General features: G+C 36.8%; 1 protein-coding gene across 2 annotated transcripts in view; it reads left to right on the top strand.

Moving 5' to 3' along the window:
- Positions 1 to 13,418, top strand: part of Kcnh7 (potassium voltage-gated channel subfamily H member 7) — a 434,248-nt gene that overhangs the window by 364,553 nt on the left and 56,277 nt on the right. The window contains exon 9 of one of the 2 annotated variants that reach the window (XM_034493668.2): positions 3,467 to 3,666. In XM_034493668.2, the coding sequence (XP_034349559.1) occupies positions 3,467 to 3,666 (200 nt within the window). Of the gene's footprint in view, positions 1 to 3,466; positions 6,124 to 13,418 lie in introns of those variants that run through there. The other variant, XM_034493671.2, reaches the window with a different exon arrangement.

Genomic DNA, 13,418 nt, shown 5'->3' with positions numbered 1-13,418 from the left:
TTGCTTGTTTAATCTGGCAATACACATTTGTATATAGAATTGCATATTGAATATATAATATTTTATGCTAATGAATGGGTAAAAACTAAATGAGATATTCAGAACATAATAATAATTCATTCTCTTTAGCTGGCAATATTTTGTTTTAAAAGGGTGGCTGGAGATAAAACTTCAAGTCTTTAAGATTTTAAAATTCAACAGTTTAGAATTTACCAAAGATGAACTCCCAGGTTTTGATTCAGGTTTACAATTACGTATTTAGAATTTAGGGTTTTCCATCTTGACAGTTTGCAGTAGCATTTCTATACATTTCATGGAGAAATAGAGATAAGACTACCATATCTACTAAGGCCCCAATAAGATCTGATTCCTGACCTCTCTTCTTCATATCATGAGCTTCAGGGAAAAATAGGTGGTATGGGCCTTGTGTCTAGGATAAGGAAGCAATCTACGGAACTTTGCAGAACTAAGACATAATTTCATCCTTTGTTACTATAGTCCAAACTCAAGAGAACATTAATCTTCTACCAACGTCAGTAAGAAAGAGCGTGAACTCTCCCTGGCTCCAATTTCTATTCTACTAAAACCTTAGTGGACTAGACAGAAGATGACTACCTACAGAGAAGAATTCAATTTGCATTACTTAGCTCGTGTTAATTTCAGTCAGACACAATTTTACAGACTCAGATAGACGTTGCATATAATCAAATTATCTGAATAATCTGCCCCAGTCAAGTTGTCATGAAATTAATCCTTGCCTTTCCTCATTTTTTGTGTATTTTAATAAATGATCACATCTTTCCAGAAACATTCCATTCTTTGGATAGCTCTGGCACACAAAGACCATTACAATTAAGCATACGATATGCAAAGAAAAGCAGCTGGAAAGGAAAACAAACGGTCAAAAAAAAATGTATCAGTGTAGCAGAGCCAAAATCAGGTGACATCTGCTTTTTTAATGAGCAAGTATTTTTTAGAAGATTGTCCAGTAAATGCCTTTCAGGGAAAAGAAAAATGTGTTGGGTGAACATAGTTGAATCCCATACTTCACACTGTGCTATTGCTTCTAATGTTTCGCTACTGCTTACTGTACTGTGGCCCCAGAGCCTGAACTACACATTGTCACGTCAAAGTTCTTGACAGGATTCCCAAGATCGGTAAGCAGCACAAGCATAGTGCAAGTTTTCTGCATGGAATCTATGGTTTTCATGTTAGAGTTATTAGATATGCAAACACAAAAGGAAAACAATAAGAATATGAAAGTTTTATTTTAAATAAAAATGTAGAGCAAGGCCTGGAGAAATGACCTAGTGGTTAAGAGCACTTGGTACTCTCACAGATCTAGGTTCAGTTCCCAATATTCAAACAGTGGCTCACAACCATCTATAACTCCATTTCCAGGGGATCTAGTCCCCCTTCTGAACACTATGGACACCAGGCATATACATGTTGCACATATATACATGCAGGCAAAAACCTCACACACATTTTTAAACATTATCCCAAGAAATATTAATTATATTCTATATCCTGAACGTAAATTGATGTCATATCACTTTCTCCTCAGAGATGAGCAAAAATGTGTTATAGCTTCCTTGGCAAAAGTTAAGCAATATATATTTTTTCTAAGTCAGATATATGTATGAATAAATATAACTATGATGTCAAAATAATTAAAGTCAATTAAGAATTGCATGCAAATTAGCACTCTAAGAAAACTGTTTCATATGAAAATTAGTCAATTACTTGAGAACTCCAGAGTATTGAAAATTTACAATGATGTTTTACTCTGACAATATTAGATTCCAGACTGTGGTCGAAATAAGTCCTTGTTTTAGAAAAGTACTATTTCAAGTCTAATTAAAAATTAAATTTTTAAATTTTTATTACAGTATCTTATTAATTTTTGATAACTTCATACATGCATAAAGTGTAGTTTATGCATGTATGCATAACTACATGCACCCTCATGCACCCTCACTCCTCCCACTCCTTCTTTCACTTCTCCTCCCAATTTCACGTTATTACCTACTAGATAGATACATAGATAGATAGATAGATAGATAGATAGATAGATATCCCACCAATTCCAACTTGTGCTATCGAAGGGTATGGGGTTATTCTCTAGAGCATGGTTGCTCTACCATGATCCAAGACCTTAAAGAAAACTGACTTTCCCTCTCCTCAAAACTGCCAAATTCTAGGATCCCTTTCTTCCTTCGTACTGGAATGTTGCCTGGTTTGTTCTTGTGCAGGCAACTACAGCCCCTGTGAGACTATGGATGCAGTGGCCTTGTTACATCTAGAGTACAGTTTTGCTCTGGTCCTCCCTAACTCTGACTCTTAAAATCGTTCAACTTCCTCTTCCATGATGTTCCCTGAGCATTGGAGGAAAAGGGAAATATACTGTAAATGTCCCATATGTGGCTAAGTCTGCCTAGTATATTGACTCTATGCACTTTGACCCAGTGCGAGTTTCTGTGTTATCTGTCCACTACATTAAAAACCACCTCTGATGAGGTCTAAGTGTTTCACTAATATATGGGCGAGACATACAAACATAAAGAGCAAATTGATACTATGCCCATTTAGTAAAGTAATGGTGGTAGGTTTAGCTTGGAGCATACGACCTTCCCAGCAATGTGTTCTTGGCCATATTTATGGTACTGGGCTTGAGTTTCCTCCTGTGGAGATGACCATAAATTGGTTATCGTTCGGTTACTATTGTACCCATGGGCATATTTTTCAGTGTTGATCATTATTTTAGCTCTAAGATCTCACAGCTGTGTAAGATTGTTGATAACTTTTCTCCCTAGTTTTGCATATCATTTTCAAATAATATGAAAGGCAGCCAGCAAGGTAAAGCTTCCTGGTCGATATTAATTTGACTTTTCTATGTCCTATAACAATACCATGTGGGAAGAGAGATAGCCATATGGAAACCTATCATTTTCATATATGTTTAATATATATGCATTTAATAAACATTTGTTTAATTGGAGTTGGCCTACACATGCAATAATGCTCATATCAGTATGATGCTCACGGGTAACCAAATAAAAAGTCCAAGGCCATGTATGTGATTTTTGCACCAACGTTGTTGCTCATGAATGCTCTTAGTTGCCCACAAAAACTGGATAAGTCTATCTTACTGGGAAAGTGGTTTTAAAACTCCTAAAAGATGATTTTGCCTTATGAAAACTTTTTTTCAGAAAAATATCATAACGCTGACTACGATTCAGCTCATCACAAATAGAATGGGTTTTCACAAATGTACTGAACATCCAATTAATATTCTTGGTTGCATGTGTAGTTCACAGAGAAATATCAGTTTTACTTTAAATCATGATGATTTTTGGACACTTTACATCTCCTTATAGTAAAATCAGCACAATTGATATTCTGAGAAAATATACTATGCCCAAGCACAGTGTTTCCCCATAACTTTGTTTTTTATCCAATCCAGCTCTAATGTATGCGAGTATTTTTGGGAATGTTTCTGCAATTATTCAAAGACTGTACTCGGGAACTGCCAGGTACCACATGCAGATGCTGAGAGTAAAAGAGTTCATTCGCTTCCACCAAATCCCCAACCCTCTGAGGCAACGGCTCGAGGAATATTTCCAGCATGCATGGACTTACACTAACGGCATTGACATGAACATGGTATGTATTTCTGTTTCCCAAAACAGAGTCTCCACAGGCATTACAGCTATAGCGAAATGAAAGGCCAGTCTCACCAGCTTTGAGCCCTGTGCTTTTGTTTCCTTCTCTTGGATGTTTATTTTTCTCCCCTGGAGATAGTGTCTCATTCTCAATTCATGGCATTGCATGGTGCTATATCTAGTTATACTGTGTGGCAAAGGCATTATAACGTGATGCAAACTGATATAACTATGTGTCATAGAGTTCCCACCTCCAATTAAAGGACACATTGTCTTAGCTAAAACTCAGGCCTTCCTGGTATGGCCTGGTTATAAACATACAAAAAAAAAAAAAAAAAACAAAAAAAACAAACAACAACAAAGTAGCTGAATCCATGTGCAATTTGATTTGTAAACTGAGCTGTGACAATTCTGATGACCCTCAGCAGAGATCCAAGATTAGCATTTTTTTTTTGAAGTAGGACATCTTGAATGCTGGTAGGAAACATTGGATACTTAAAGTATGTCAGAAAGCAGGAAGTTTCACACTTCCCTTTACAATTAATTATATTCTATTTCAGTATTCCTGGTTTAATGACTTTATCTGCTCAAGAGGGAGAACAAACAAGTTGATATTTTTAAAAAAGAGAACACTTTTTACAAATACCTCCTGAAACACTGCACAAAAATCAGCAGAGTTAAGATGAATGGTTCTGAGGAGCTCTGTTTTAGGATTAAAAGAGTGGATCCCATTGTTTTCCTTGCTATTTGCCTTTGGAGACCTAATGCTACAAATAAATTATGCGGCAAAGCCAAACCCCACTACACACTACAGAGCTATAGGAAAAGACAAAACTATGGTGCATCCTCACGGCACTCCTCTGTTCTGAAAATTCTTCTGAAAACACATTGTTCATATTTAATCATTTCATCGATTACATGATGTCACTTTTTGTAGGAGTGTATATGTATAGTCTAGATTGCTATTTTCCATTTGACCAGAGTTGTTCTGACAAAAAGACAATGGATCAAAATTAGAAAGTCTGGTGAAGGCCATTGAGCAGTTACCGCCAACTCAAAGGCATGTTTATCTAGAGATGATTTTATGATAGCTGCATGTGATTTATTTGACTGAGAGATAAAAATCATATTATGATAAAAAATTTAATTTGAAGAAATAAACGAGCAAGCACATTTTAGCCAAAAATGTAGCGCAAGTCCATGAGCTGTCATTTTCTGTTCTCCCAAGGTTCATGGTTTAAAAAATCCACCTAATAAATTGATCTCCTAGGAGATGATTTTAATCTTGCAAGAAAGAACACCTATATATTGGCTGCTTTTATAAACTGTTGTTGTGATTGTTTAATGAAGATACCAGCATCCAAAACCACTGGGGAATTTCTGGTGCTGGGCTGGCTTAAGCAGTGTCAAGAACTTGTAATTAAAATATGTGTCACTCAGTTTTATTGTTCCATACTGCCAAAGTAATTCAATAACAGTAGTAAAGCAGTCATCTATTTTACCTTCCTTCTACATAAAATCTCGATCTATGACCATTTTTTTTGTGATAAAATATTTTGTGACAACTATTTACCTGTCATTGTTCGACTCTATTACCTATAAATATGGTTTATATACCCCTTGCCTATTTACAATGTACTTATGAAAGATTTATCTCTTTCCTGTCTGCTTCACACCTTAACACACGGAATCACAACACCCACCGGTAAGAACAGGAGGTATTTATATCCAATTTAATTCTCGTGTAAACTGTGGAGAATACCCTTGTCATCTGTCAGGGTTAGAGCTTGTTAAATGATTTCCAGTGTTAGATCTGATCTTTTTTTTTTTTTTTGCATGATGTAGCAAAGGAGATACAAAGCAAGAAGCTGGGGAAGATAACATGGAAGAGGCCAAGTACAGAACAGAAAAATCTCCATTTTAGTAACAACTTGACCTCCAATAATGTTTATGTTCAGTTTCCTACTCCCCACAAAAATTTACCTCTCTGCCCCCATTCCCACGCTGGTAGAGCTTATGGGTATACGGTTTGCATTAGATAATTGTCATAAAGAAAATTCATTCTCTTTCATCATCCTCTTTTCATGATGTAGGTGCTTTCTCTTCTTATCATCTGCATGCCAGTATTACATGATCCTGGAGCGTGTAAGCTCTAAGCCATGTGCCGCTGAGACTTTGCATGTGGTTTTGAAAACTTGACTTTGCACGAACTTCTTGTTTGTACATGGTGTCTACATTTTCATTTTGTGACTGCAAAGTGAGTAAAAGAAAAAAGAAAAGCAACTCAGTGCAAGATAACTCGGAACAGCACATAGAAGATGTTGTGTACTGTTAAGCATGATGTGTAAAACAAAGTTGGTTAGCAGAAAGCAACTGTATATTATTACACTGTTGAGAGGTTAAAAAAAAAAAAAAAAAAAAAAAAAAAAAAAAAAAAAAAAAAAACCTTTTTTTTTTTTTAACCTGCAAAACCACACTGTTAAATATTCTTGTGTCTTGTCAAATTATTGTTGGTAAAGTTATAATTTAATAACAGTAGAAAGTTACCTAGTTTGTGTACTGTGATACATAAAACTACATCAAACTGTTGTATTTTACATCAACATTTCATATTATTTCATTTAAGTATTAATTTAAATATAATTTCTCATGAGAAATTTCAGGTCATTTTTTACTGTTCAGTCATTTTCAAATGAAGTAGTTTCCACACACACAGTTAATTTGCCTAAAATTATTTCATTATCTAAACACTTTATTTCTTAGCAGACCACCAAAACAGGAAATAATTGACCTAAAAAAAAATGGGGCCATATTGTTTAGGTTTTCTATCTTTTACTTTTCCTATACATATTGCCAGAATGTTCCAGAACAAAAAACAGTTATGGACTCCCTTTCATTTGAATCAAAATAGCCCAGAGTGCAAAAGGAAAGGGTCAAGCAAATAAAGATAGTGAAAGGGATATGTCCTTCAGAGTCTGGTTTCAGCTTGGGGACTTTACAATTCTCTCAAGCATGTACACAGATTAATTTCTGAAAATATTTTTTTCTGCATACAGCAACTGGACCAGTTAGCAATAATAGAGCTATTTTTTCAAGTTAGAGCTGATAGTATTTCAATGAATGTCCCCAAGTCAAAGCCATCTCTTGATCCAGTCTAAACTCTCTAGTTAGCTAACACTATTTTAGTGTAAATGCTACCAAAACAAACAAAAACCATTTTCTGTGGAAGTGTAGAACCCAGTAAACTAAGATCATGCTTAAGAGCTAGGCTTCACAGATAAAGAGCCCTGATGGTCCAAATATCTGTTATCACAACAGAAAATAAACTCTATAATTTTAATATTAGCATGGAAGATTATATACATTTAGTGGAGGATTTTTGCTTTCCCTAAAATTCATGCTACCACAGTAGCCAACTAATGGCTGAAAAACATGAAAAAAATCAGAGGACCTTGACACTCATCCTCAGCCTGCCACTACCCTTGTGCAAGTCACTTAATGTTTCTGTAGTTTCAACAAGCTTGCCAATTATAAACATTGTAAAGGCACCTGTATTCAACCATAATATATGCTTCATAATCTGTCTGCTGCCTATGCCCACCATTCCCTGTAGGAAGCATCTAAGCCTTCCTTATGGAATATCTTGCATTGAATGTTGTTCAGATGCCCTTCTCCTAAGTGCATATTAAAATTATTCATTGTAGAGAACACAATTCTAGAAAACACAAACAGGAGATCAAGACCACACACACACACACAGAGAGACAGAGACAGAGAGAGAGAGAGAGAGAGAGAGAGAGAGAGAGAGAGAGAGAGAGAGAGAGAGAGAGAGAGACTGAATTATTCAATCCAGGCACATCTTTAGTTGGTTTTAGAGTAGGCAGGATGGATAAAGATAAGTGGATTTTTGTTAGGATTGCTTAACGAAGTAAAGAAATAGAAAATATCTGGACTAATAGCATAGACAAGAAATGAATTCTCCAGAAGGGTGAACAGATAAAATCACTTTGAACACAGGTAGGAAGAAAAATCATAAGGGGGTGAGGAGGTCCCTGCAGTTATCCAGGCTGGGAAGCAAGCCCAGCAGAGATAAGAATGAAACCCAGGTGCAGATTGACTTCATCAACCTCTATCAGACTTCAGGGAATCTAATAACAGAAGGCTTATTCTAGTGTTTATTAAGCCCAGGATAATTTGAAAAAAAATCTGGCACAATAAAATCCCTGTTGTATGAAGGAGCAGCATAATTACATTGAAACTCAATTCATGATACATATCACTTCTTCTAGAGTGATAGAAGGATAAATTCTAGAAATATGCTACCTGCTCTAGCTTAAGGGCTTAAGGGTCTGTCTGAGCTTGGGAGAACTTCTGGATATTAGGGTCATTTAGATTACTAGCCACCCCTGGTCTTGTTTGTAGAAGCTTGATATGACCTGGCCCAACAGATAATGCAGATCACAAAGCTAATACTAACTTCCAATTCTCAGCTTTCTTATGGAAGATCAGATTATTCATCTTTCCCATTGGAAAGACAATCCTGTGTGCTTAACGTTCCTGGTTTCTCTGGAGATCTGTGGGCACACGCATCTTTGTGCTATGCTCCCAATAAGGGGGCATGATGGCTTTCTGGAATAAGGACAAAAACTCACCAGCAATGTACTAACATGGTCCCATGAATGGTGAAGAGGATGGGGATATAAAAGCAGAGCTGTACAAGTAAACGTTTTAAATATTTCAATGAAGAGTCAGCCTCGCGGGCTAAACATTTTTCCAAACACAGTGATATTCTATCTGACATAACATGCTTCTTTAAAGATGTAACATATAAAGACAAACTAAAACAAAGACTGATAAGTGATAGACTGTTTAAAAAAGAATAGAGATACTGGTTTAGGGGACTGCTGTGATTTTGTGTGTTGTTGTTCTTCTTCTTCAGACAGGGTTTCTCTCTATAGCCCTGACTGTCCTGGAACTCACTCTGTAGACCAGGCTGGCCTCAAACTCAGATATCTGCCTCTGGAGCGCTAGGATTAAAGGCGTGTGCCACCACCCAGCTGGGACTAGTATTATTTCTAAGGGACATTTCAATCAAAAATTTATGTTCCTTATTTTCATATCCCTTCTAGTTTTTCAACAACCTGGCAGAGTAGCCTCCATTGTTAGTATTGAAGTGCTCTCTGCATTCATCAGCCAATTGCCCTCAAGGCAAATCCCATGTGGGAAATCAGGAAGATCAATCAGTCAGTCTCAAAAACATGAAGACCTGAGTTCAAACCTCATAACACAATTAAAAAGATAAAGAAAAAGAAATCAAAAGTGGCGGTTGCTACTTATGACTCCACCACAGGTAGACTCTCTCCAGCCAGCTCACTCTGACTACTAGGAGCATCCCAGGCCAATTAGAGACCCTGTCTCAATAGACCAAGTGGACAGTAGCTACAGACTGACCTACAAGTTTAACCTCTGGCCTCCAAAAAGCATGAGCACAAATGTGCATTCATTCCTGCATGCACACACACACACACACACACACACACACACACACACACACACACAAACACACTGAGATTCTGCACCATTATTTAAATAATTTCACATGTGATAGACTTTGATGTTCAGATCATATTTTTTTAACAGATCACAGTGAAGTGCAATGGTGGGAACCTGGGCTTGGACTTATTACTGAAATCAAGTGAAAACAATCCTTACAATAAACCCTATCACCAATGTAAAAGAAAAACTTAAAAATAGTGTAGCAAGACTTCTTACCTTTTCTAAAAACCTTTTATTTGTAATCACAGTCAATGAACATTTGGTTGATCAATAACATGGAACCATAACAAAGGTGTTTAAAACAGTGTCTGTCTGACTAATCCATTTAAAAGGAGTCATGGAGTTTGGCAAATGTTTGCATATCCATGATAATGGACCATAGGACTGGTGAAATCTTCTTGTTTTCTATAAATAAATACCAGGTTATCATTTTGGAGTTGAGGGTCACATATAACATTGCAAATTGCACTAAAGATAATACTTTATGGTTAGTGAGATAGCTTAGAGGGTAGATGCATTTGCTGTCAAGTCTGGTTAATATGTATGACACACTGGCTCTACACATGTGACCCATGGTGGAAAAAGCAAAGCAACTCATAGGACTTGTCCTCTGACTTCTACAGGTGTCATATAAGGTACACATACATACACACACACACACACACACACACACACACACATACACAAATAAGTGTAACTTAAGTATTTTAAAGAAAATAATTTCATCTGCATAGTGGTTAATCGATCTGCAGAGATTTCCTATCTCTGCAAAAAGTGGTAGATTATAACGTTGCACTGAGAAGCATATTAGTATACAAGTTGGTACCTCTTCATCTCCTTCTGTAGCAGGATCCTACGCAACATATGCTTTTACAAGGGTTAAGTTCCTTTGCCTGTCCTATGCTACATACTCAAAACCTCTTTAAAATATCATTATAGAAAAACAAAACAAACAATAAAAACAACAAAAGCATCTGCAGCTGCCTGACATGAACAATAGAGAACATAAAGCAGGCATCTGATGTCTTTAGGTGACAAGTTACTCAGTCATCTTTAAAAGTGATGGCAGTTATCTATCATGACAGAATGACTTATCTACAGCTTATCTACATTATCTACTTAAATACAGGCCTACCACTATACAGCAAGTCCTCCCCCACCCACCCCTGACCCCCATGTACCCCTAGCTGTCCTAGAATGCTTGTATAGGCCAGACTGGCCTTAAACTCAAGGATCTGTCTGTTTCTACCTCCTGAGTGCTGGGATTAAAGGCATGTGTGCCACCACACCCAGCTTATTTAGCAGTTTTTGACCCAAGGGAAGAAATGACAGCTTGCCCTGAGGCTTTAAACAGATCAACAGCTACTGCAGAAACATCACAGAGGCAATGAATACATCCTGGGCTTCAGTTTCTCCATGTAGTACTAATGTTCCTCTGACAGCAATAGAGAGTAAAAATGATGTCTTCATTTGTTTTCCAACTCCTTAAAATAATGACCCTGCTTGAACAGGACCCTTGAGTGTAGTTCCTGATGCAGAAGGGAATGACATGTTATAAAACACTTTTTTTGAGGCAGAGTCATTCAAACCCAATTCAGTTTCCTTTTTCTTTATCAACACAGGTTAAGCCAATAAAAAAAGAAGGGAAACAAACAAAAAAGAACTATTGCACAACCCCCAGAGACTTGAACACAACTGGAGTGACTAGAGAGCACAGGAAAGACAAACACACAACCCTGAAAGCTGGTATCTGATGGCTCTCTGCTGGAGAAGCCGCAGCACCCTGAAGCTCAGCATGTTATGTAGAGCTGAACAGAAAGGCAGGGTTATTGTTCATAGCTGAACAAGGAGACAGGGTTAGATACAGATAAACAAAGAAGCAGGGTTTATTTATGGTATACAGCTGAATCAAAGGGATAGGCTCAGCTAATTTCACTAGGAGCAGCCTCTCCAGACAGGCAATCTTCAGTCTGTAACATCAGGAGGTAAAGAGACTTATGACGGACATTTTCTGCACACTATCAGCAGCCACACAGGGACCAAGAGGGAAGCCTGCGATTTCTCTCTGAGCATCACTCTCAGGAGCCTGTAAGCTTTACCATTTCCTCTGTTGGTCTGGTCCCATGTCAGCAGCTCACAGTCACTCAGGAATCCATTCACCGAGACTTCCTTTGCTGGCTACTCCCTACATGGAGTTCATGGAAGCACTGTAATAAAATAGTCTTTATAAATATTATTTTAGGTCTCTTTAAGATAAATATTTTTAAAAAACACAGCGTTTTCTAACTTAATGAACAAACATCATTCTTAATGACCCCAGGGAAAAAAATCCTGATAGTCTTATTCATGAAAAACAAATCAGTGTACTAGTAATTGTTATTAACAAATATGTACATGTTCTACCTAATATGTTAAGCTTTATTCTTTACCAATTTAAGGATAAAAATAAGCAGAAACAACTCACCCAAACCATCTTATTACATAACAATAAGAAAGTAGTAGTGTAGAAATTTCAGATATATACTTACCTCTTGTAGACATAGTTATTTATGTGATTGTGTTGATAGTAAAATAATTACATCTTTCATGCTAGATATTCCTCAAAGTGTATTTTAGTTGGTATCTTGACTCCTATTGTGTAAGGCGGATCACCCCAACACCCAACACCACCACCATCATTTTATGCTTTGGGACAATCTGCTGTGTGTTTTCCTGAGAGAGAAGTGCTTCTTTTCAGCTGATGGAGTTTTGGTACTATATTAAGACACTTTTATTTATGTTGTAGTTCGTCTCACCCTTTCTACTGGTAATCTTCACAAATAGGGATGTTCTACAATGCTCACAGAGGAAAAAAAAAGTATATGTGTTTAGGAACAGCTGCCATAGGAGAAGATATGCCAACACTTCACATCAACGTAGTTACTTTATTTGAACACAGAAATCTGTCTCTGTCTTCTGGTTCTTTTCTGTTAATCACAGTATACAAATGCAAAGGAAGTGAAGTCTTAGTGGTATTTTCCAAGATAGAGGCTTTAGTCTATAACAGAATTCTATTCTCCATATCTAGGGGCCTCTCATAATAGTTAGTTACAGATAGCATGCAAGCCAATAATGAACCCAGCTTCATAATGATTCAAGTCCCTTTGACCACATATCTGAAGAATTGAAGAGAATATTATGTCAGAAAGAAATGCTATCTGGTTTAGTATTTCAAAAACAGGACCAATAAATGGACAAAGTATATGGGCTAGTCCTGGCATAAAACAAACAGCTGGAAACAGCCTTGGAATAATTGGGGAGGTGGGGCAAGTAGATAATCAAGGAAAATCAAGGGGCAAGTGAGAATCAAGGAAAGGAAACTGAAGGACATGGAAGGGGTTGTAGAGAGGAAAGGGAAAGGGGGTGATGTAATTATATTTTAATATTTTAATTTTTTAATAATAATAAGAGAAAATCGGGCACTATGTTTCACCGTGTTTCTGATTACATTTCTTTACTATGACTTCATCCTTATGCGACAAGGGTATTAATTGCAATGTATTGTTTGATTACTTTCCCTTTGGGTCCTGTCTGCCTTAGCACACTGAATTAGAATGTATAAATATTTTAGTGGTATTTTTATTAAATATAATGGCTCCCATAGATTATAGCTTTTATACTAGCCATATACTATTTTGGAGAAATGACTTTTCAAATCACTGAAACAAAATTAAAAGAAACCTTAAGGCTCAACATTTTTTTTTCAAGTAAAAGTTATAGAATCACTGCAAATTACCAGAGTATAAAAACTTGTTTAAAAATGTTGGCTAGGGAGATGGTGTAGTGGGCATGTGTGCTTGGTGTGCAAAAATAAGGACCTTATTTGGAATCCCTGGCACTAGTGTACAAACTCGGTCATCAGTGCATGTGTTTGTTACCTCAATGGGGAGGAGTAGAGACAGGTGTATCCCAGGAGTTCACTAGCCAGATAATCGGGTGGGAGGACTTGAAGGAATTAAGACACAGTGATGGAGAAAGCCACTAGATACCCTCCTTTGGCCTTTGGATGCTCATATGCCCATGTGTATGAAGCACACATAACATACACATACACACAAATTTTTTAAAAATCTTTAATTAAAATCAAATTACATCACTCACTTCTTCCTTTTCTCCTTTTAACCTCTCCCATTCTTCTATCATTGATCAAAACTAATA

This window comes from Arvicanthis niloticus, chromosome 2, assembly GCF_011762505.2.
Source record: "Arvicanthis niloticus isolate mArvNil1 chromosome 2, mArvNil1.pat.X, whole genome shotgun sequence".
Lineage (NCBI taxonomy): Eukaryota > Metazoa > Chordata > Mammalia > Rodentia > Muridae > Arvicanthis > Arvicanthis niloticus.
Note: the sequence above shows the minus strand (reverse complement) of the source record. Positions and strands in the feature narration are given on the sequence as shown.